This window comes from Stegostoma tigrinum, chromosome 2 (genome assembly GCF_030684315.1).
Source record: "Stegostoma tigrinum isolate sSteTig4 chromosome 2, sSteTig4.hap1, whole genome shotgun sequence".
Taxonomy (NCBI): Eukaryota; Metazoa; Chordata; class Chondrichthyes; order Orectolobiformes; family Stegostomatidae; genus Stegostoma; species Stegostoma tigrinum.
In genome coordinates, this window is record NC_081355.1 from 78,253,827 (window position 1) to 78,277,059 (window position 23,233).

Below are 23,233 nucleotides of genomic sequence, written 5' to 3' on the forward strand. Positions count from 1 at the left end.
AAGCTATAACATTAATTTGGAAGGGTGCCATACAACATGTCCACCCCCAGGATTGTTGAATGCTTTGAAACTTAACAAGCTGCCTGTCTTTCTGCACTAACAAGCAACTAAAGTGAGAGAGGTTGATAGCAATACAAGTCTCAGAAGTTGGCAGCCTCCAAATAAAATGAGGGGCAACGTCGAAAGGTGATGTACCAGGCAAGTTTTTAACACAGAGGGTGGTGGGTGCCTGGAACTCGCTGCTGGGGGAGGTAGTGGAAGCCGATACTATAGTGACTTTTAAAGGGCATCTTGGCAAATACATGAATAGGATGGAAATAGAGGGGTACGGTCCCCAGAAGGATAGGGGATTTTAGTTGTGACTGGCAGAATGTCAGTGCAGGCTTGGAGGGGTGAAGGGCCTGTTTCCGTGCTGTAATTTTCTTTGTTCTTTTTCTCTTTGTCCTTTGCTTTGCTGAGAAAAGAAGCTAAGAACCATAAGATGCATGCATATCCCAGAGCACAGTGCCTCCTGGCAGAGGCATGCAAGTCATTAGCGTCCCTCAGCTCTAAAATGAAGTCATGGAGGGCTGAAGGGCTGTATGAGTTAGCTTGAAATCAGCCACAGAGAAGTAGTGAGGCTGGTGGTTTTGCAAAGACTTCTTGCGCGAAACACAACAGTAACTACAGAACATGCAGAGAAATTGTGCCGAAGGTCAAGTTGTCTGAGGGCCCAGGGAACTAAGCTACTGCTGCAAGTTAACTATCCTGACTGGCATGTTGGGAATTAACAGCATTAAGCTTCTCAGGAAAACTCAGGAGAATTATGAGCTGCATAGAGAATGAGGCAAATTCAGTTAGTAATCTTAAGCAAATGCATAGAAACAAGAAAGGTGTTACACTGTTTAAACACTAAGGGGAAGCTTGTAATTTTTTCTCGACATTGAAATAAATCAGATTCCCAATTTCAAGATATTTTCCCACCATTTTTCATTGTTTGCCAGACCAATCAAGCAAAATTCTGCCAATAGCCTTCATTCTTCATAATGTCTGAATGATAGAAATTGTGCCTTGTCCAAGACTGGATGTCGGACAACTAGCCTGATTGCACAGGGGCAGTGGCAGCTCAAGGAAGATAATGGAGGAGGACAGCTGGGTGAGTCATCATCAATATGGAATGTGATACACTCGTCCACTAGTACTGCACCCATCCACTCACACCCCCTGACAATGGGATCCTTGATTTCCTGACCTGCAGACTACAATCAGTAAGCATAGGTGACAATGCCTCCTCCACAATAATCCTCAACACTGTGATGCCCTGCAAAAATGCACTCTCAGCCCCTTACTATGCTCCTTATACACTCATGACTGTGTGGCCGAATTCTGCTCTAATTCCATTTACAAATTTGGTGATGACACCGTAGTGGGTCAGAACACAAACAAACAATGACGTGAGAGCACAGGAAGGATATAGACAACTTGGAGGCATGACGGAAATACAGCAATCTCTCCCTCAATGTCGGCAAAATGAAAGAGCTGGTCAGCAAATTCAGGAAGTGGAATGGAGGACACACCCCTGTCTGTATCAATGGTGCCGAGGTGGAGGTGGTCAAGATCAACCAACAAAATCAAAGACCACTTTCCCTTCCTGGTTATACTCATTTTCACCCTCTTCGATCAGGCAGAAGTTACCAAAGTTTGAAAACACATACTGATAGATTTAAGAACAGCTTCTTCCTTGCTGTTTCAGCCTTATGAATGAATGCCTATTATTTTAGAGTTAATTTTCCCTGCACCTTCTCTGTAGCTGTAACATTATATTCTGCATTCTGTTCTATTACCCTGATGTATTTATATAAGGTATGATTGGTCTGGTTAGCATGCAATAAAATACTTTTCACTACATCTTGGTACATGCGACAACAAATGAAATCAAATCTGATTATGTTGGCAAAAGATAACAATATATATGAGGAAAAGGAAGGGCCCTGCATCCTTGAACACTTCTTGCTTGACCAGTTGTGGAGACGTGTTGGTGATGTGCTCACCAGACTGCACTGTGGAAACCAATCCAAAAAAAAGCCATCAAGGTGAAACTAATTTCTCCACCATGGAGGTTAGTTTAACGGACGTAATTACCTGGCCCTTTTTTTTGTCCATTTTGAACAATAACGAGGACAGTGAGTCAAGATTGTAGCCACATGAGCGCTTCGTTTCTGATTTTCAGCAAACTTGGTGCTGTGGGATGATGGGGATTTTGATCAAATAGATCAGGAATTAGTGTGAAGCCCCACACCACGCTGTACACAGGAAATAGATTTCACTAACTGATGAAAACTCAGAAAGTTGGAGACGGGTAGTAATTTGTGAGGACAGCAGCAGAAATTAATGAGTCTTATGATTTCAGTTACGGCGTCGATAAGTGAAACTGGGTTTTTGGAAACTAAATCAACGACTGAATGAATGTACGTTTAAGGACATAGCTTTGGATTTCGCAAGACTGAATAAACCTGATGCGAATTAGGATGGAGGCTGAGGAAAACTGTCTTGAGTGTGTGGATGATTTCAGGATTGAGAATGCAGACAAAGGCAGGAGAGAAAGCAGAGAAAATTGATCACCTCCACATAGAGTGCGGATCCCATGAGATCCTCGCACTCAGCTAGGTAACAGATTTGCAGTGAATGGGTTTTGTTCTTTTTCGCCCTGAACGAGATACATCATAACAGGTCACATTTTGTGAACCAAAACGTTTGCGTTTCACAGAAACTGACCCCGGTCACACCGCGTGGTCGACAATAAAGACAATTTGAAAGTATTTGCTTCTGGCTCGTAAGAACAAAGTAACACTTAGCGGGCTAGACTTAACCACACTACCTTCCAGCTAGAAACCACCTTCGTATTTATCCAAACAGTTCCTGGTCTTGATGTCCAAACTGTGGCGCTATGTTCTTTATTGTCAGACGGTACTTTTGCAGAAAATGAAAACGTTTTTATTGTCAACTTGAACCTGATTATAACCCAAACGGCGACCGCAGGGACAGAGAAGGAAAAATCTATAGACCACTTAAGTTGGTTAGCACCACTGAATCTGAAAAGCAGAAAATCCACTGCATTATTTTTAAAGAATCTAGCTCTTAACAACCAGATGTGGAAAAGCCCAGCTCTCAGGAAGCAACACTGGAGATGAAAGTTCTCACCCACGGCATCCTTTGTATGGGGTGAGGGGGTGGGAGTGGAATCTGAGCTCGGTCGCGCGCTCACCTGTTCGGACGGCGCGCGCCTGGCTCCCACTTGAGCCGCGTGCACGTGCGCGCGTTTCCTCAGCTGCGCACATTGTCCCGGACTGGGGAAAGGGAGCGCGAGCAGCAGCAGCAGCAGCAGCGGCGGCGGCGCTTGGCCAAGTGACCGCTCCGCCTCCGCCTCCAGCTGTGAGCACTCGCGCCACTGCAGCGCTAGCTGCAAACAGTGCAACAGGCACTCACTGACTCATGTCAGCCTCATCTCTCAGCGCCCTTTAACTATCCAACCCCTCCCTGAAATCGAGAAGAGAAATTATCCCCTTCCGAAGAAGGGGAAAAAAAAACTTTGGTTCCTCGTCCCGCAGAGAAGAAAATCGGTTTTTATTGGTGATGGCAGTGAAAGTACTCACGGGGTGTTGCATTTTCTGGACTCTGCTGTTATCCCTTCGCGATGTTTCCTGTCAGTTAGGTAAGAGATTTTTAAATGATAAAATGATGAATATGTTAATTGTATTTAAATTGTTTGGATGTAATAATTGACTTGTTTTGAAGAAAATATGAGGCCATCTGTCTTTTGTCACTTTTATTCAAATTAACCAGACTGATTATTCTGCTTTTTTTTTGTGTGGTGAAGGGGTAAGAGGGAGAATCCTGATTTAAAACAAGTATTTGGGTAATTGTAACTGGTTTGAGATCCACTAAGCAGCTTAAATCGCAATGTCTCCACTGCAAAACATTCAATGTTCGAAATCGTGTTATTCCCAATCAAACACATGCATGCTGTGTTTTCTCGGGTAATTGAAGTATTTCTAAATTTCTATCTGCTTGGTGTTGTAGTTTGAAAGATGGGCATCCTGGTAATAAAAGAAATCGGTTTTAATCAGGGCCATTTGAACACAACGCGCAAAATATTAAAGTGAAATCAAAGCAGGGGAATGTGACATTGGAAACAAATTGTTTGTGTTCGCTTTTTTCTTTACAATTTCATTGGGTTGCGCTTTCATTTTAAACAACTTTTTTTCCCGAGTCGTTCTGTTCCATTCGATCTTCGGGTCTCCTGTTTCATAATATTGAATATAAATATGGCATTTTCGTTTAATTACTGAATTGTGTCAGACCAAGAATATCTCTTCGCTTTTTAAAGTTTTAAATGTTGCAGCTTTCAATCGTGTAGAAATTAATGCCGGTTCAAGAGCTTAATACAGATATGATCAGACAATAATCCAGTCAAGAGCGACATTTTTAAAGTTTGCTTTGAGAATGTCGGTAGTTTATGTAAATGTTATTTATCTCCATGGTCCCGTGGATCAAGAAGAATTGATAATACAAGGTGCAGAAAAGTGACAACAATGTTTCTCCGTGTGTGGCGTTGCTATTTTCTCGAGTTTTGTTGCCTGTATTTTTTTCTCTCCTGACATGTTTTGCGCCATCGTTTTGTGTTTAGCAGTGATGTAGATTGCAGAGATCTTGCTGCCGAGGCGTCGGTGCTGTGCTCTAAGCAATTCTCTTGGAATTTGCATTGAAACAGTTCATTGTTGTTAAAAGGACTTAACTTTTGGTTTGTAAAATGGACAAGTCTTGAGTGGTCAAAGCAGTTCGGGGAGTTTTGGGACTGAGAATTTCTTGGTCATTTATCATCACCCCATCTGTTTTATGTGTAAGCATTCCAAGGCTAAACAGAATTCCCCAGCTTTCCCTTACAACTGAAAACAATCCAGGAAAGTTTTATATCATTTCAAAACAGGCCTGCATTTGTCACAATGCTTTCATTTGATAGGCATGGTCAAAACTTGTATAAAAAGAAAGTAACTTTGAAACAGTATTTCCTTCCCCATGGTATTTAACAATGTTGATATAGTACTAATCGGTGTTATAACTGCAAATGATAGGCAGTAGCAATGAAAGTAGCGAAAGCCTTAACGTACATCAGTTATATTGATGGTCTATCCTCTACAACTGCAGTAATTTCAGATATCAACACATATTGGATTGCCTTTCTTAGCCAGAGGGCATTGCTTAAGTCAACATACTTTGAGCACAGGGAAATATCTCTTGAGCTCCCTTGGGATTAGTATTGCACAGTAGTATCAGTAGCACATTGGATATTCTTTCAGATGTGCTTCTAACGGTTTGGCTGTAGTACAGATTTCTTCTGTCTCATTTCATTGCATTTGTTTGCTTTTGTTCTATTTTTCATTTTCCATTGTAGTCAACATTATAATCATATAGGATTTAGTTTCCTTTAATCCATATTGTAGGTACACATTAAGCTTGGATTCACTTTTTCTGTGTTTTCTATTGGATTTTGGTAATCCTAATGCAACACATCAGCCATTGCTTCTGCAGTTGAAAATAGTAACCTTACAGTAGATTCCAGAAACAGAGAATTGTATTGTATTCTCATTAAACAACATTTGATAGTGCTTGACATTAGCTGAAAAAGAGACACAAGTTATTTGAAAAAAAAATTCCTCATCAAACACTTCCGCAAATCATGGCTATTAAAGGATCAATTGACCAATCTCTAAATTGTGCTATGTTTTGACAGGTATTTTAATGAAGACATCAACAAATGAACAGTACTAGATATAAATTGTGACAATGATTTATTTGCATTGAGTTGGAATATTTTCCCTGTTTATGTGACAAATTTCCACATTTTGGTACTCGTCTCTTGGAATTTAATTTTTTCTTTCTTTTGTCAGTGTGAATATATGATATTATGAATCTATTTGTCTCTACTCAGCATTCTTTGGTATATTGTTAGTGCGACACGTTCTTTGACAGTTAGTGCCTTAAAAATAAACTCTTGAATTTCTCTTATCACTATTGTGGTGTGGTTAACATACATTGTAATGTATTCTCAGTTGTTAAAATGTGCAAGAATTTGTAATAAATGACCTTATCAAGTTGTGTTCACACTCCTAGATATATTAACACATAAACCATTTTTGCAGTGAGGCTGGAGATGAATGCTTTTATTTTTCATATATACACATTTGAAATTCAGTTATTGAATTCCTTGCTACCAAGTCTGTATGGTGTGCAAGATGACTGGGTGGGGGGGGGGGGGGGAGCGGGGGCGGGTGTAGGCAAACACAACTATAATTTTTTTGTGTGTCAGACTTTGACTGGAAATATTTAAGTCCCAGGCTGATAAAGGCAAATCAGGACTTGGGTATAAAGCTGAAAGATATCATCTCACAGATGAATAGAACTGGGTGGAGTAGACAAGGGTTAACATAACTTAATGTTTTCTGAATATATTAAAGTATTTCAGCTTAATGCCCAAGTGATATATCTCCAAAGAGAGAGAACAAAGTTCTGGCAGCAATAAAATAAACTATCCAGTGTCCTTTAAGACAAGTTGTTGAGTACTTCACTGTGAAAAGCTGCTCTTTTATAGATTTCACAGCCACTTAACAGTTCCTGTGTTAAAGGAGATTTCCAGGAAAGGTGAAGGGAGGAACAAGATTAGTTTCATAGCCTAAAATGAATGACAATTTTAATATATAAAAACATGGGAGATGAAGGATTGTATTTTGATCTGGGTGCATTGGCGCACTGCTGCATGAATGATAGGCTTTCTGTCTTTTTTGGGAGGAAATTTGATTTACCTTGACACTACTGACCCTGTGCCCTTTTCACCCCTGGCATTCTGAGGCTTGGAAGTGACTATTATTAAAAGAAATTGCAGACTTGTCCCATTGAGGTCAGATTCCTCATTTTGACTGGAGATTTCTTTGCACAAACCATTCTATCTGTTGCAGTGGTGGTTTGGAAATGCGGCTCCCTGGATTTCAGAGCTTGTAAGAAAATGGAAAGCTTGCTGAGGAGTCAGCAACATTTTGAAAAGTAAGATTAAAATATGTTGCTGTGTTTGAATGTCATGATTTGGTGCAGTGTTTTAATATAGGTGTCTTTTTAACACCATAGGGATTTTCCCTACAAAAATAATTTGACACTTACCTTGACCAGTATTGTGTAATTTTTCACAGGTATTACAGCACTTTTCCATTGGAAAAAAAAGACATTAAAATATGTAGGAAAAAATGTTTCTGCTGTTACTTTCAATTGAAGCTGCGGATTTGGCGTTTTTTAAAGGGATCCTACTACTGAAAATGGAAGAAATTGTTAAAAGGTTATTCTCTTCAATTAATTAATAAATTAGAAGTTCATTGTACAGATGAAATAAAAATAAAATAAACCAAGTTGATTGAGCATAGCATGGATTTACAAATGGGAAAACACATTTTGACAAATATTTCAAGAAATTGTTTTGAGAACGTGACTACTAAGATATAAAGGGGAATCATTAGCTGTGGTGGACTTGAATTTCTTGAAGTCTTTTGAAAAGATCCCCGAAAGGAGGTTGACTAGTGCAAATAAAGCATGTGGGATTGAAATAATGTGCTAGCATGGATTAGGAATTGGTTAACAGGCAGAAAGCAGTAAGGATAAATTAGGTTATTGAGATAACAAGGTGTAGAGCTTCATGAACTCAGCAGGCCAAGCAGCATTAGAGGAACATGAAGGCTGATGTTTTGGGCTGAGACACTTCTTCAGAAATTGGGGAGGGGAAGGGGGTTTTGAAATAAATAGGGAGAGAGGTGGAGGTGGATTGAAGATGGATAGAGGAGAAGATAGTATCAGAGATAATAGGAACTGCAGGTGCTGGAGAATCCAAGATAATAAAATGTGAGGCTGGATGAACACAGCAGGCCAAGCAGCATCTCAGGAGCACAAAAGCTGACGTTTCGGGTCTAGACCCTTCATCAGAGTGGGGGATGGGGTAAGGGTTCTGGAATAAATAGGGAGAGAGAGGGAGGCGGACCGAAGATGGAGAGAAAAGAAGATAGGTGGAGAGAGTATAGGTGGGGAGGTAGGGAGGGATAGGTCAGTACAGGGAAGATGGACAGGTCAAGGAGGTGGGATGAGGTCAGTAGGTAGATGTGGGTGCGGCTTGGGGTGGGAGGAAGGGATGGGTGAGAGGAAGAACAAGTTAAGGAGGCAGAGACAGGTTGGACTGGTTTTGGGATGCAGTGGGTAGAGGGGAAGAGCTGGGCTGGTTGTGTGGTGCAGTGGGGGGAGGGGACGAACTGGGCTGGTTTAGGGATGCAGTTGGGGAAAGGGAGATTTTGAAACTGGTGAAGTCCACATTAATACCATTAGGCTGCAGGGTTCCCAGGCGGAATATAAGTTGCTGTTCCTGCAACCTTCGTGTGGCATCATTGTGGCACTGCAGGAGGCCCATGATGGACATGTCATCTAAAGAATGGGAGGGGGAGTGGAAATGGTTTGCGACTGGGAGATGCAGTTGTTTGTTGCGAACTGAGCGGAGGTGTTCTGCAAAGTGGTCTCCAAGCCTCCGCTTGGTTTCCCCAATGTAGAGGAAGCCACACCGGGTACAGTGGATTCAGTATACCACATTGGCAGATGTGCAGGTGAACCTCTGCTTAATGTGGAATGTCATCTTGGGGCCTGGGATAGGGGTGAGGGAGGAGGTGTGGGGGCAAGTGTAGCATTTCCTGCGGTTGCAGGGGAAGGTGCCGGGTGTGGTGGGGTTAGAGGGCAGTGTGGAGCGCACAAGGGAGTCACGGAGAGAGTGGTCTCTCCGGAAAGCAGACATGGGTGGGGATGGAAAAATGTCTTGGGTGGTGGGGTCGGATGGTAGATGGCGGAAGTGTCGGAGGATGATGCGTTGTATCCGGAGGTTGGTGCTGTGGTGTGTGAGAACGAGGGGGATCCTCTTTGGGCGGTTGTGGCGGGGGCGGGGTGTGAGGGATGTGTTGCGGGAAATCCGGGAGACGCGGTCAGAGGAGAAGATAGGTAGTTCAAGGGGGTGGGAATGAGGTTAATTGGTAGGAAATGAAGGTGTGGCTTTACGTGGGAAGAGGGGATATGTGGGAGAAAGGACAGGTTAGGGAGGTGGGGACGAGCTGGGCTGGTTTTGGGATGCGGTAGTGGGAGAAGAGATTTTGAAGCTTGTGAAGTCCACATTGATACCATTAGGCTGCAGGGTTCCCAAAAGGAATATGAGTTGCAGTTCCTGCAACCTTCGGGTAGCATCGTTGTTTGGTTTGCGACTGGGAGGTGCAGTTGTTTAGTGTGAACCGAGCATAGGTGTTCTGCAAAGTGGTCCCCAAGCCTCCGCTTGGTTTCCCCAACGTAGAGGAAGCCACAACGGGTACAGTGCATGCAGTATACCACATTAGCAGATGTGCAGGTGAACATCTGCTTGATGTGGAAATTCTTCTTGGTGCCTGGGACGGGGGTGAGCGGGGAGGTGTAGGGCCCTGGTGTAGCAGTTCCTCTGGTTGCAGGGAAAAGTGCCGGGTGTGGTGGGCTGGAGGGGAGTGTGGAGCGGACAAGGGAGTCATGGAGAGAGTGGTCCTCACGTACCACCCCACCTACCTCCGAATCCAACACTTCATCCTCTGACACTTCTGCCATCTGCATTCCAACCCCACCACTAAAGACATTTTTCCCTCCCCACCTCTGTCTGCTTTCTGGAGGGATCACTCTATCCATAACTCCCTTGTCTGTTAGTTGCCTCATCAGTTCACAATGATTTGGATTTTGTCATGGGTGGGTGGGGGGTAAGTGTAATAATATTTTCAAATTTGCACATGATACAAAGCTAAACTTTGTATATTCAACATGGTGCTCAGTTACGAGTGGTGTACCACAAGGATCTGTTCTCGATCCTCTTCTATTTGTGATTTCTGTAAATGATTTGCATGAAGGAGTGGAAGGGTGGATTAGCGAGTTTGAGGATGATACGAAGATGGATCACGTTGTGGACAGTGCAGAGGGCTGTTCTAGGTTACAAAGCGTCATTGATAGAATGCACTGCTGGACTGAGAAGTGGCAGAAGGATTTTAACCCTGAAAAGTGTGAGGTGATTCATGTTGGAAGGACAAATTTGAAAACCACATACAGGGTTAACGGAAAGATTGTTGGCAGTGTGGAGGAACCAGAGGGATTTGGGGTTCATGTTCACGGTTCCCTGAAAGCTGCCACCCAGGTGGATAGAGTTGTTAAGGCGTATGGTGTGTTAGTTTTCATTAATAGATGAGATTGAGTTCAAGAGCCGTGAAGTTATGCTCCAGCTATACAAATGCCTGGTTCGGCCACATCTGGAGTATTGTGTGTCCAGTTCTGGTCGCCTCATTACAGGAAAGATGTGGAAGCATTGGAAAAGGTGCAGAGGAGATTTACCAGGATGTTGCCTGGAATGGAGGGAAGATCTTATGAGAGAAGGTGGAGAGAGCTGGGGCTTTTTTCTTTAGACCAAAGAAGGATGAGAGGTGACTTGATAGAGGTGTACAAAATGATCAGAGATATGGATAGAGTAGACAGCCAGAGACCTTTTTCTAGGGTGGAGGTAGCTTTTACGAGGGGACATAGTTTTAAAGTGAGTGGAGGTAGATATCAGGGAGATGTCAGAGGTAGATTCTTTACTCAGAGAGTGGTCGGGGTGTAGAATGCATTGCCAGAGAAGGTAGTGGACTTGGCCTCATTAGGGGCATTTAAGCGGCTATTAGATATGCATATGGATGATAATATAAGATGGAGTGGAGGTTAGATGGACCTTAGGTTTTGGGTAAAAGTCCGGCACAACATCGACGGCCGAAGGGGCTGTACAGTGCTGTACTGTTCTATGTTCTGATATGTGTTGTGAAGAAGTGTAAAGTGGCTGTAAGAGGATTTGGACAGACTTACTGAGTGGGCATGAACGTAACAGGTGGCATATGTTTTTGAACAATGTGAGGTTTTCCACTGTGGTAGGAGGAACAGGTATACTGAGCATCTCTTAAATGGTAAGAAGTTGGAAAACATAGATGTACAAAAGGACATAGCCTTCAGTGACTTAATGGCAACCAAGTTCAGGAAGCCATTATGGAGGCTAATGAAATGTTAGCCTTTTATTGTGAAAGGATTTTAGTACAGGAGTAGTGCTTGAATTGAAGCTTAGTTAGACTGCGCTTTGAATATTGTGTGCTGCTTTAGTCTCTTAAAAAGGATATTATTCGTGTGGAGAGAATACAAATGAGAGTTTGCCAAGCTTGTTCTCCAGGATTGCACAGTTGTCTTGTGAAGAGAGATTGACCAAACTGGGCCTATATTCTCTAGAGTTTTGAAGAATGAGCGGTGATCTCATTTAAAACTACAAAGTATTTAATGAGTAGATGGAGGTAAGATGTCAATCTTGGCTGAAGAATTGAGAATCAGGAGTACAGTTGTAAAGTAAGGCTTGCCATTGAGTATGAGGATTTTTCTTTAAACTAAGTGTTCTGAATCTTTCAAATTATTTTTCATAGAGGGCTACAGAGGCTCAGCCCTTAAGTTTAAAGTACAGATTGATAACTCTTTCTGCAATTGGTAATCAGAAATTTATGTGGATAGTGTGGCTCAAAGGCATTGAACACTTCAATCAGCCATGATCTATTAGATAGCAGAGCAGTGTAAATGGACTTAAAAGCTTAATCCTGTTCCTAAGCTATATAAATACAATGTTGTTAATTTCAAAACACACATCAAAACATACTTCTGTTTACTCCCCAGCACCATCATTTTACAGTTAATAAAAAAGAGACATTTTCCTTTGCCCAATCATTAGATTTGACTTAACTGCTGCTTAGTTTATGTCCTGTCAGCTATGAAGTCATTTATCTTAAATATTAACAAAGCTGATAGGAAAGTCTAGGCTAACTTCTGCAGGATTTTGTCTAAACACTCCTGGTCTGGAAGTTATACAAAATACATTCTTTCACTGCTTTAACTTATTACTGTAACAGCGCCGAACAATCTTGTTTTCAGGGAGGAGCTATACTTGAACCTCTGTCACGACTCATTTGAACTGAGGCAAAAGCTTTTAAACTAAATAAAAATAAAAATTGCTCACTTAGATTTTACCAAAGGTGATGGCTTAATGTTTTTTCTTTCTGATCATAAATGTCCAAAATGACTGGCCTAATTAATTTTTAAATGTTTTCTCAAAAATAAACCAAAACCTACATGCCAATAGTTTGAAATCCAAACACTTTTTTAAAAAAAGTGTATAAATCATACATCTTTCATCATATGTGGCTAAGTGATTAGAATCTTGCCTCCAGGTCCAGAGTGATAGCAAGGTTGTTAATGGTCTGATTCAACCTGAAGCAGTTGTCAAGAGAAGAGATGGAATTAGTAGTCGGGGAATGGAGTTTGTATATTTATTTGGAAAAGGTTTTTGTTTTGCCGAACAATTTGTCAGATAATCTAGAGACAATAGAGGAGCCTGAGAGATGATCACAAGATAGAGCTGGTTGTTCAGTTTACACATGAAAATTCTGTATTTGTTGTCAGATGATAATGCTGTTGAACAGTATATGGATGAGATGTCCAGAACAAATCTCTTGGGCCTTGAAACTGCTCGACCATGTCCTGAAGCAAACCAGGTACCACAGCCACATCACCTTCCTCAGCACCTGCCTACGGAACCAGATCATCCCCAATGGACTGCAGTCCACATTCAAGCCTTCCCAATTTGGTCGCAACCGTGCCCATAACTACATCCAGAACATCGAGACCCTTCAGAAGCGTTTTCTCCCTGTGAGTCCTGAAACACGCACTCACAGCAATGCGCCGGCATCTCCAGGCATTACAATCCAGCCTACCCCAGCTCAGAGCCTCCTTCTCCCAGACCTGCAAAGGACCTCTCCTGTTTTTTATCCTCCGCAGGATCCACAAACTGAACACACAGTTCTACCCCGCTTTACTGGACACTAAAAACCGTAAGTACAACAAGCTAACTGGCCCCAGCCACCCAAAACGGGATTTTTCCACCTCCCAAATCCCCAGCCTGACCCCACACCTCCCCCACCATGTACCTGCCGCCATTGGCCACGAGGCCTCTGCCGAGAACCCACTGATGACATCACATCTGCCACCGCGGGAAGGACCACTTCTGGGACCGCGAACGTGACCGCTGCTGTAGCCACCGCCTCCACTTCTACAACTAACACCACAAATATTACCACCACTGCCGATGCGGCTTCGCCCATCACAGACGCTGGATCTACCCCGCCCACCGCCAACGATGACGCAAGCCCCCCCCCCCAACAGCCGATGCCGACATCGCTCCGCCCACAGCCTCCACAGCCAGCAACCCCAGAGAAGACAGCCACACTGAGCCCTGCCGAATTTTCACCATCCCCCCCCAGACCTACCCCTAATGGAAGGCGAATGGTCAGTCCTCAGCAAGGGGCTCACCTTTGTGCCCCTCCACCCACACATCAACGAATACCAGTCACGTTTGGACATAGAGCAGTTTTTCCGCTGCTTTCGCCTCCACGCTTACTTCTTTAACTGGGAGCCTACCCTCCCTCCACTGACCACTTCACCCTCATCCAACACAAGTCCTCCTCCTGGACACCACCCCAGGCCTCCTACCCTCCCTTGACCTCTTCATCTCCAACTGCCGTCGGGACATCAACCGCCTCAACCTCTCCACCCCTCTCGCCCACTCCAACCTCTCCCCCGCAGAACAGGCAGCCCTCTGCTCCCTCCGCTCCAACCCCAACCTCACCATCAAACCGCAGACAAGGGTGGCGCAGTGGTAGTATGGCTCACTGACCGTCACATCGCCGAGGCCAAACGCCAACTCTCCGACACCTCTTCCTGCCGCCCCCTTGATCATGACCCCACCACCGAGCACCAAACCATCATCTCCCAAACCATCCACAGCCTCATCACCTCAGGTGACCTTCCACCCACAGCCTCCAACCTCATTGTTCCCCAACCCCACACCGTCCGCTTCTAACTCCTTCCCAAACTCCACATACCCACCTGCCCTAGTCAACCCATTGTCTCCGCCTGTTCCTCTCCACCTATCTGGACTGCATTTTCTCCCCCTTGGTCCACAAACTCACTACCTACGTCCGCGACACCACCCACACCCTCCACCTCCTCCAGAACTTCCAATTCCCTGCTCCCCAACACCTCATTTTCACCATGGACGTCCAGTTCTTATACACCTGCATTTCGCATGCAGATGGCCTCAAGGCCCTCCGCTTCTTCCTGTCCCGCAGGCCCGATCAGTCCCTCTCCACCGACACCCTCATCAGCCTGGCCAAACTCATCCTCACCGTCAACAACTTCTCTTTTGATTCCTCCCACTTCCTACAGACAAACGGGGTGGCCAGGGGTACCCGCATGGGCCCAAGCTATGCCTGCCTCTTTTTAGATTACGTGGAGCAGTCCCTTTTCTGTACCTACACTGGCCCAAAACCCCACCTCTTCCTCTGTTACATTGACTGTATCGGCACCGCCTCATGCTCCCAAGAGGAGCTCGAATAGTTCATCCACTTCACCAACACCTTCCACCCCAACCTCAAGTTCACCAGGACCATCTCCAAACTCATCCCGTCCTCATTCTTCAAGGGCCGCAATATCACCCCCACCCACCCCCCGCAATGGTCAAGAACGCCGTCGACCGTGTCATCCGCATTTCCCGCAACTCATCCCTCACACTCCGTACCCACAATAACCACCAAAAGAGAACCCCCCTCATTCTCACATACCACCCCACCAACCTCCGGATACAACACATCATTCTCTGACACTTCTGCTATTTACAATCCAACCCCATCACCAAAGACATTTTACCATCCCCACCCTTGTCTGCTTTCCGGAGAGACCACTCTCTCTGGGACTCCCTTGTCCGCTCCACACTCCCCTCCAACCCCACCACACCCAGCACCTTCCCCTGCAACTGCAGGAAGTGCAACACTTGCGCCCACACCTCCTCCCTCACCCCCATCCCAGGCCCCAAGAAGACATTGGCAGATGTGCAGGTGAACATCTGTTTGATGTGCAATGTGGTATATTGCATCTGGTGTACTAGTTGTGGCTTTCTCTACATTGGGGAAACCAAGCGGAGGCTTGGGAACCGCTTTGCAGAACACCTGCGCTCGGCTCACAATAAACAATTGCACCTCCCAGTCGTGAGCCATTTCAACTCCCCCTCACATTCCTTCGACGACATATCCGTCCTGGGCCTCCTGCAGTGCCACAATGATGTTACCCAAAGGTTGCAGGAACAGCAACTCATATTCCACTCAGGAGCCCTGCAGCCCAAAGGCATCAATGTCGATTTCACAAGCTTCAAAATCTCTCCTCCTCCCACTGCATCCCAAAACCAGCCCAGCTCGTCCCTGCCTCCCTAACATGTTCTTCCTCTCATCTATCCCTTCCTCCCACCTCAAGCTGCACCTCCATTTCCTACCTACTAACCTTATCCCGTCCCCTTGACCTGTCTGTCCTCCCCGGACTGACCTATCCCCTCCCTATCTCCCCAACTATACTCACCTCTACAGGCTCCATCCCCGCCCCTTTAACTTGCCTGTCTCCTCTCCACCTATCTTCTCCTCTATCCATCTTCAATCCACCTCTCCCCCTCTCCCTATTTATTTCAGAACCCTCTCCCCATCCCCCTTTTCTGATGAAGGGTCTAGGCCTGAAACGTCAGCTTTTGTGCTCCTAAGATGCTGCTTGGCCTGCTGTGTTCATCTAGCTCCACACTTTGTTACCACAGGAGAAACCATAGGTTTTGGTGCTGGAGTGTAAAGAGGTGGCATTGTTCGTGATTCTCATTGACAATTAGATAATAATGAAGTCAGATGGGCACAGACCAATCCAACTGTGTCACAGTGGAGAGGTGTTGGAGGAGGACGGTGTGGTAAACCATGCTGGGGCAGCAGACAAGGCAAGAATGATAAGGAGAGAAATTGTGCCTTTCTCACACTTGCATAATCTATTCGTTATAATTTGGATAAATTTTTGAACAGTATTGTGTGAAAGTTGCAGGTTGAGAGGGATACAGTTTAGAGAGGTCAAGTAAGAGGGCAAAAATGTAGCAAATTATGTTTAATGCACGAAAATGTGAGGTTGTTGAGAACAAAACAACAGTGCTACTCTAAATGGAGAAAGGCTTGAGAAAGCTGCCTGCAAAGGCATCTGGGGGTACTTGTGAATGAAACCCAGGAAGCTAGCACATGGTGTAGCAGGTAATCAGGAAGGCTAATGAAATGCTGGCCCTTATTTCAAGAATAGACAAGGTTGACTGCAACAGTACAAAGTGCTGGTGAGATCGCATCTAGAATAATGTATGAATTTTCATTGTCTTATTTAAAGAAAGATATCATTTCATTGGAGACATTTCAGAGAGGGTTCACGAGGATGATCTCTGATATGGAGGGTTTGTCTTGTGAGCAAAGACAAAACCAGTTTCAACTCATTAGAATTTCGAAGAATGCTAGGCAATGTCATTAAAACATATTGGCTTTTCAATGGATTAGGCAGGGTAGATGTTGAGAGGATATTTCCCTTCATGTGGGAGTCTATGACCAGAGGGCAAAATCTCAGCAAAGACTGAGCCAAATTTAAGACTGAAATGAGGAGGAATTTCTTCCTGACGGTTATGATCCTTTCAAACTCTTTACCAAAGGGAACTATGGGGACAGAGTCCTTGTGTATGTTAAGGCCAAGAGAGATTTTTGATCAGTGTCGAAATCAAGGGTTATAGAGGAAGAGCAGCAAAGTGGATATGAGGAATGTCAGATCAGCCATGATCCTATTGAATGACTGAACAGGGACAAGGGCCTGAATGGCCTATTCCTGTTCCCATTTCTTTTGGCCTTTAAATAGTAGAATGGAATTCTTGGAAAAATCAGCACCATCTTGAGAGTTGGAAACACATTCCTTTTGTTTCCCAAAGTCCTAGAGGTTACTAGTAGGGGTGAGGGTGGGGGTGTAGTTACCGACGTTTTCTTGAGGAGCTGCACCATGATGATAAGTTTGATGGAGACAGATAGACATTACCTGTGGAAAGCAAACTATTCATCACATCAATTAGGATGATGAGCAGCGTGGAAAATTTAAGTTGGATGAGGGCATTGCTGGCTAGGCAGCATTTATTGTCCATCTCTCATTGCCCAGAGGGCAGTTAAGAGTCAACCATATTACAGTGCATCTGGGTCACGTAGGCTAGACCAGTAAGGATGGCAGTTTCCTTCCCTGAAGGTCATTAGTGATCAGAAGGGTTTTTCCAACAATCTACAATGGTTTTATGGTCATCGTTAGATTCTTAAATCCAGATATTTTTATTGAATTCAAATTCCACCATCTACCGTGGCAGGATTCAAAGGCAGGTCCCCAGAACATGATCTGGTTCTCTGGATTGACAGTCCAGCAATAATAACACTAGGCTGTCAGTTCACCAATGGTCCCTGGTGAAATATGGCCTAGCAAGCAGGGGTTTGGTCTCATGGACAAAATAAGCTTAGACAGAGAATTGCAGGGAGAAAAGAGATAAACTAGATAATATGGATCCGGGCCAGGCAGGCAGGATCCATAAAAGTCTGGCTTGATGGCCAAATGGAAGAGATGATGTTAGCAGAGTTATTTGACTAGATTATCTCAATCTTTATGACACAGCAGTCCATGAACTCTTCTCACACTGTTGGAGGTAAGAATGGAGGAAAAAAGTAAGAAGGTTTAAGAAAATGGTTTGCAACAGACAAAAAAAACCTTGCAAATTTATCTTGTGTGTTCTGGTGATCCCAGAATAATGAGCAGTTTTTGCAGATGAGAGCAAGATCTGATACTGCTTTATGTGGTTCAGCCAGATCTGGCAAGCAATGAATAAACTGTTTCTTGGTTATATCCATTCAAATTTCTTGGACTTAAGGAAATGGTGAGGAGGACTTTTTATGGGTTGATGGAATGAATGAGCGAAAGTAATGTTTTCAGTTGATTCTATAGTCAACGCAGGTGAGCTGTTGAGCAAATCAGTAGCTGTAAAAATGTCATAGAGAACAGCGGGCCAAAGCCTGGATAGTTGGAATTTTGAAACTGCCTGCCAACTGGGGGAAATTTATTTTCCAGAAGTGGACACATGATAAAATAAGAATTAGGATGTGGAGCGGGGCTGCAGATAGAAGTCGACAAAGGACGTGATCGAAGGTGGTCTAGTATTTGATAAATACATTGGGAGTTACGTTAAACTTTAACATTAGCATTGGGCACACTACAATAAGCAATCATTGAATTATGACTTGCCACAATTAAGTATCTTGCCTAATCATGGGAAGATATTATGATTGACTATGTTAGGCATCTCAATTTTTTTTTACCCTCAACCAGTTATCACAAAGAGGTAGTCAAAAGTAGTCCAAGTTGATCATTAATTATGTTTATTACACTGAGCTGATACTCCACCACTGGACCCTCTGTCATTCACGCAAGATTAAAGTACGTAATAAAATTTTGTCTTATCTGTGAAGTTGTTTATACCCACATTTCTGAATCTATGACCCATCCAACAAGTTTATAAAATTAGTTTGTGCACCTGGTTTTCTGTATGGCTTTATGATTCCGGCAACTTGCTCTCAATTATTTCAATGTAACTAAAAATACAAGGAGTTGCAGTGATCATTCTCATGGAAACTTATTATTCAATTATTGCTTTCTTTGTTGTGGTGAACTCTAATGTGTGTAAAAATAAGTCTTGATCTTTATCTAATTCATTAGAACAGAATGATGCAAGAGTTCTTTTGTGAGCTGCAAGGTGCATATAATGGAACTTGCCAGCCACATATAAAGTCTAAATCAATACTTCTGTTAATTTATATAGATCTCAAGCTGCCAACATTAATAGGCCTTGGTGTTGTGATTTGTTTTTATACACCTATGAGATAAGAGTGCTAAAAGCAGCCTTCCTGCCCAAGAAATTTTAAACAGAAGGAAACCATATTATAGCCTAAGAGAACTACCTAAATGCATGAAGATAAGTATGAGACAATTTGCAAAGCTTGTGGACTACATTTGCCTAAACACCAAGTTAAAGCACAGAACAAATATGTATCTTAACAAGTATATCACATTATACAAATATGTAACAAATAAGTAACAAATAAGAATACAATTCTTGTTGAACAGTATCAAAAATTTAAATTTATTTTTGGACATAGTTGAAATAGAAGATTTCCTGTAACTTCATTGAATGATTAAGCAGGATCAAGGGACCAAATAGCCTGCTCTTCTATTTCTAATGTTGGAAGATCGAAGTAAAGTGTACACTTGCTCGCCACATTTTTTGGCGTGTGTGCCTATCGTTGGTGGAAAATTTTTCTGCAGCTATATTTTTGTGACCATGGGACATACTGAAGTTTTTCACATCCAGTCCTGTTCCTTTAGTGTCATCATTATCTTTATCCTTAAATATTCTGTGAATGTCATTTGAAAATATCCAAATTTAAGTTAATCAAAAATCAGCAAAACAATGTCACAAGGAAACGCTAGTAGGCAATATGGTGAAGTTAAGGTACAATATCAGAGACAACCGTTTATTGCATTACACTGTTATTCATGCATGCTATACTGAGATTTTGTTCAAGGATAATAATGACAGTCAGACTACTGTTGATACAAGACCCATGAACCATGTGTGGTCATGAATTCTAAAGGATAAGAGTAGAGGGCATCTAAGCCAGACATAGTATGATGAATGAAAACAGGAAAAAACGTTGAGTCCAGTGACACTTCTTCAGACTGCTTCTGAACTTTTAACTCTGCTTTCCCTCTGCAGATGCTGAAAGGCCTGCTGAGTTTTGCCTGCAATTTGTTTCTGTTTCAGGTTTCTAGAATCTACTTTTCACTCTTTTATTGTAGTGTAGTAACTGCCAGGATCCACCAGGTTGTCTTCCTATGCATTAAATCCAAAGCTGCCAAAATGCCATGATGATGGGAAAAAGCCTTCAGTTGATCACTAAGGGGTTTCCGTTTATCTCTAGGCATGAAGGCTATGCTCTGCTTTGGTCACTACGGGTTAAAAATATTGTGATGGCAGGCGCTCCACTCTTCCTTTGCCATTTAATAGGCTTTCACAACTGCCAGCTCACCCATAAGGATGGGTAGATTTCAGCCCAATGTTGCAATGGCCAGATGACCTTTTTTTTCAATTATTTTAATTAACGGTTGAATGATAACTAAAGTATGGGCAGAATTAAATTCTTACTCCTAGTCACAGCTACTAAAAGAGACTTTAATCAGAGTCTATAGATGAGATGCATTCAAATTCTTAGTTGTTTGAATGTCACAATTGAACTATTTTGTGTGGTCTATATTTCAATCTCAAACATTTCAGTTCTTCAAAATCAGAAGCCATCATAGAAACAGTTGCAAATGCAACAGCTGAACAAGAGGGATGGGTTGTGCTTTAAATGGAGGTGGGAAGGGAGAGCAATACCTGGGTGGGGAGATTTGCTAGAGCTGTTCAAGAGGCTTTAAATTAGCATGGCAGGGGAATGGGAATCTATGTGGGGTGAGAGAAGGCTGAGGCTGGTGCCAAAGTTCAACAGAGCAAATTAAATAGATAAGGCAGGCAAGAGCACTACGAGGAACAGGGGAAGACTGATGAATTAAAATGTATTTATTTCAGTGCAAGAGGCCTGACAGGTAAGGTGGATGAACTTAGGGCATGGATGGGAACATGGGACTTGGATATCGTAGGTACTATGGATTCATGGCAGAGGGAGGAACAGGACTGGTAGCTCAATGTTCTAGGGTATAAATGCTACAGGAAAGATGGAAGAGGAGGCAAAAGAAGAGGAAGAGTGGTGTTTTTGATCAGGGAAAACATCAGGATAGCACTTAGGATATTCCTGGGGGATTGTGCAGTGAAGCTATATGAGTAAAACTGAGAAATACGAAGATCACTTTGGGATTGTACTAAGGCTGAGAGGTGACTTGATAGAGGTGTACAAAATGATCTGAGATATAGATAGAGTGGACAGCCAGTGACTTTTTCCTAGAGTGGAAGTAGCTATTATGAGGGGGCATAGTTTTAAAGTGAGTGGAGGTAGATACAGGGGAGACGTCAGAGGCAGGTTCTTTACTCAGAGATTGGTTGGGGCGTGGAATGCATTGCCGGAGAGGCTAGAGGAGTCGGCCTCATTATGGGCATTTAAGTGGCTATTAGACAGGCATATGGATGATAGTATAACGTAGGGGTGGAGGTTAGATACAGCTTAGGCTTAGGGTAGAAGTTCGGCGCAACATCATGGGCCGAAGGGCCTGTGCTGTGCTGTACAGTTCTATGTTCTAGGTCCCAGGTCCCTCAGTTCTTGGGAAATTGAGGAGCAAATGTGCATGGAGATCGCAGATAGCTGTAAGAATGATAGGGTTGTGGTAGTAGGGGATTCTAAATTTCCAGATATAGGCTGGGATTGCTGTGATGCTAAGGGCTTCGATAGGGAGGAATTTGTTAATTACTTGCAAGAAAACGTTCCCAATTGATATAGAGATGCCTCTGCTAGTGAAGGGACAAAGCCTGACCACCTCTTGGTACATAAGTCAGTACAAGTGATTGAGTTCAGGGTGGGGAAGCATTTTGGGATCAGAGATCATAATTTTATTAGTTTTAAAATAGTTATGGAAAATAATAGGCCTGGTTACAAGTTAAAGTCCTAAATTAGGGCTGGTGTTATTAACAACAACTTTCAAAAGTTGGGAGAGGCAGTTCACAGGTAAAGGGTCATCTGTCATGTGGGAGGCTTTCAAAAGTGAGATAACGAGAGATCAGAGCAGCATGTTCCTGTTGGGGTGAAGGGCAAGGCTGGCAGGAGTAGGGAGCTCTGAATGACGAGAGATATTGAGGCTCTGGTAAAGAAAAAGGAGGAGGCATATGGCAGGGATGGACAGCTGGGCTCAAGTCAACATGAGAGAGCTTTGGCAGATAAGGTTAAGCAGAATCCAAGGAGATTCTACAATCTTATTAAGGGCAAATGAGTAACTAGGGAGAGAATAGGGCCCATTAAAGATCAAGGCCATCAATGTATGGAACCACAGGCGATGAGTGAGATCGTAAGTGCATATTTTGTCAGTATTTACTGTGAAGAAAAATGTGAAAGCTAGGGAGCTTGGTGAAATAAACAGTGATGCCTTGAAGAGTCTATATTACAGACGAGGAGGTGCTGGTGGTCTTAAAATACACAAAGACAGATAAATCCCAGGACCTGATTAAGTGTATCGAGGAAATTGAGTGGTAAGCAATTTCTTCCCAGTTCCCACAGAGATATTTGTATCATCAATAACCATAGGTGATGTGCTGGAAGACTCGAGGGTGGCTAATGTGCCATTATTTAATAAAGGCTGCAAGGAAAAACCAGGGAACTACAGACCTTTGAGTCTGACGTCAGTGGTGGGTACATTTTTGGAAGCGATTCTGAGAGACAGGATTTACATACTTTTGAAAAGGCAATGACTGAGGATAATCAGCAACATGTTGTGTGGGAAATTGCATCTTTCAAACTTGATTGAGTTTTTTGAGGATGTGACCGAAAAGGTAGATACATGCAGAATGGTAAACATTGTCTATGTGGATGTCATCAAGACCTTTGCCAAGGGCTTTTTCCCGGTGTATGCAATTGCAAAGTTTGATTGCATAGGTTTAAGGTGAAGGGGGTGGGGGAATGGGGTAAGAATTGAAGGGGACCTGAGGGGCAACTTTTTCACGCAGAGGGTGGTTCGTGCATAGAACTAATTGCCAGAGGAAGTGGTAGAGGCGAATACGGTTACAACATTTAAAAGACATTTGTCCAGGTACATGGATTGGAAAGGTTTAGTGGGATGTGGGCCAAATTCAGGCAAATTGAGCTAGTTCAGTTTAGGAAACCCTGGTTGGCATAGACACGATGGGCTGAAGGGTCTATTTTTGTGATGTTATGTTGTGTGCTCTAAATAGAACATCAACAAATGAAAAAAGGAAAGTCATTGAGGATAATATGTACATAAATCTGCTTGTTGAGTTCTAAAATATAAACCAACTATCATGGAGATAACAAAGTGTGGAGCTGGATGAATACAGCAGGGCAAGCAGCATCTTAGGAGCACAAAAGCTAACGTTTCAGGCCTAGACCCTTGATCAGAAAAGGAAATCGGTCTAGGCCCAAAACATCAGGTTTTG

General features: G+C 43.3%; 1 protein-coding gene across 5 annotated transcripts in view; it reads left to right on the top strand.

Moving 5' to 3' along the window:
* Positions 1-3,336: 3,336 nt before the first annotated feature.
* The window catches only part of vwde (von Willebrand factor D and EGF domains), a 221,177-nt gene continuing 201,280 nt past the window's right edge, over positions 3,337-23,233 (top strand). For all 5 annotated transcript variants that reach the window (XM_048562926.2, XM_048562945.2, XM_059654906.1 and 2 more), the window contains exon 1: positions 3,337-3,691. In XM_048562926.2, the coding sequence (XP_048418883.2) occupies positions 3,613-3,691 (79 nt within the window). In that variant the 5' untranslated portion in view covers positions 3,337-3,612. The remainder of the gene's footprint in view (positions 3,692-23,233) is intronic.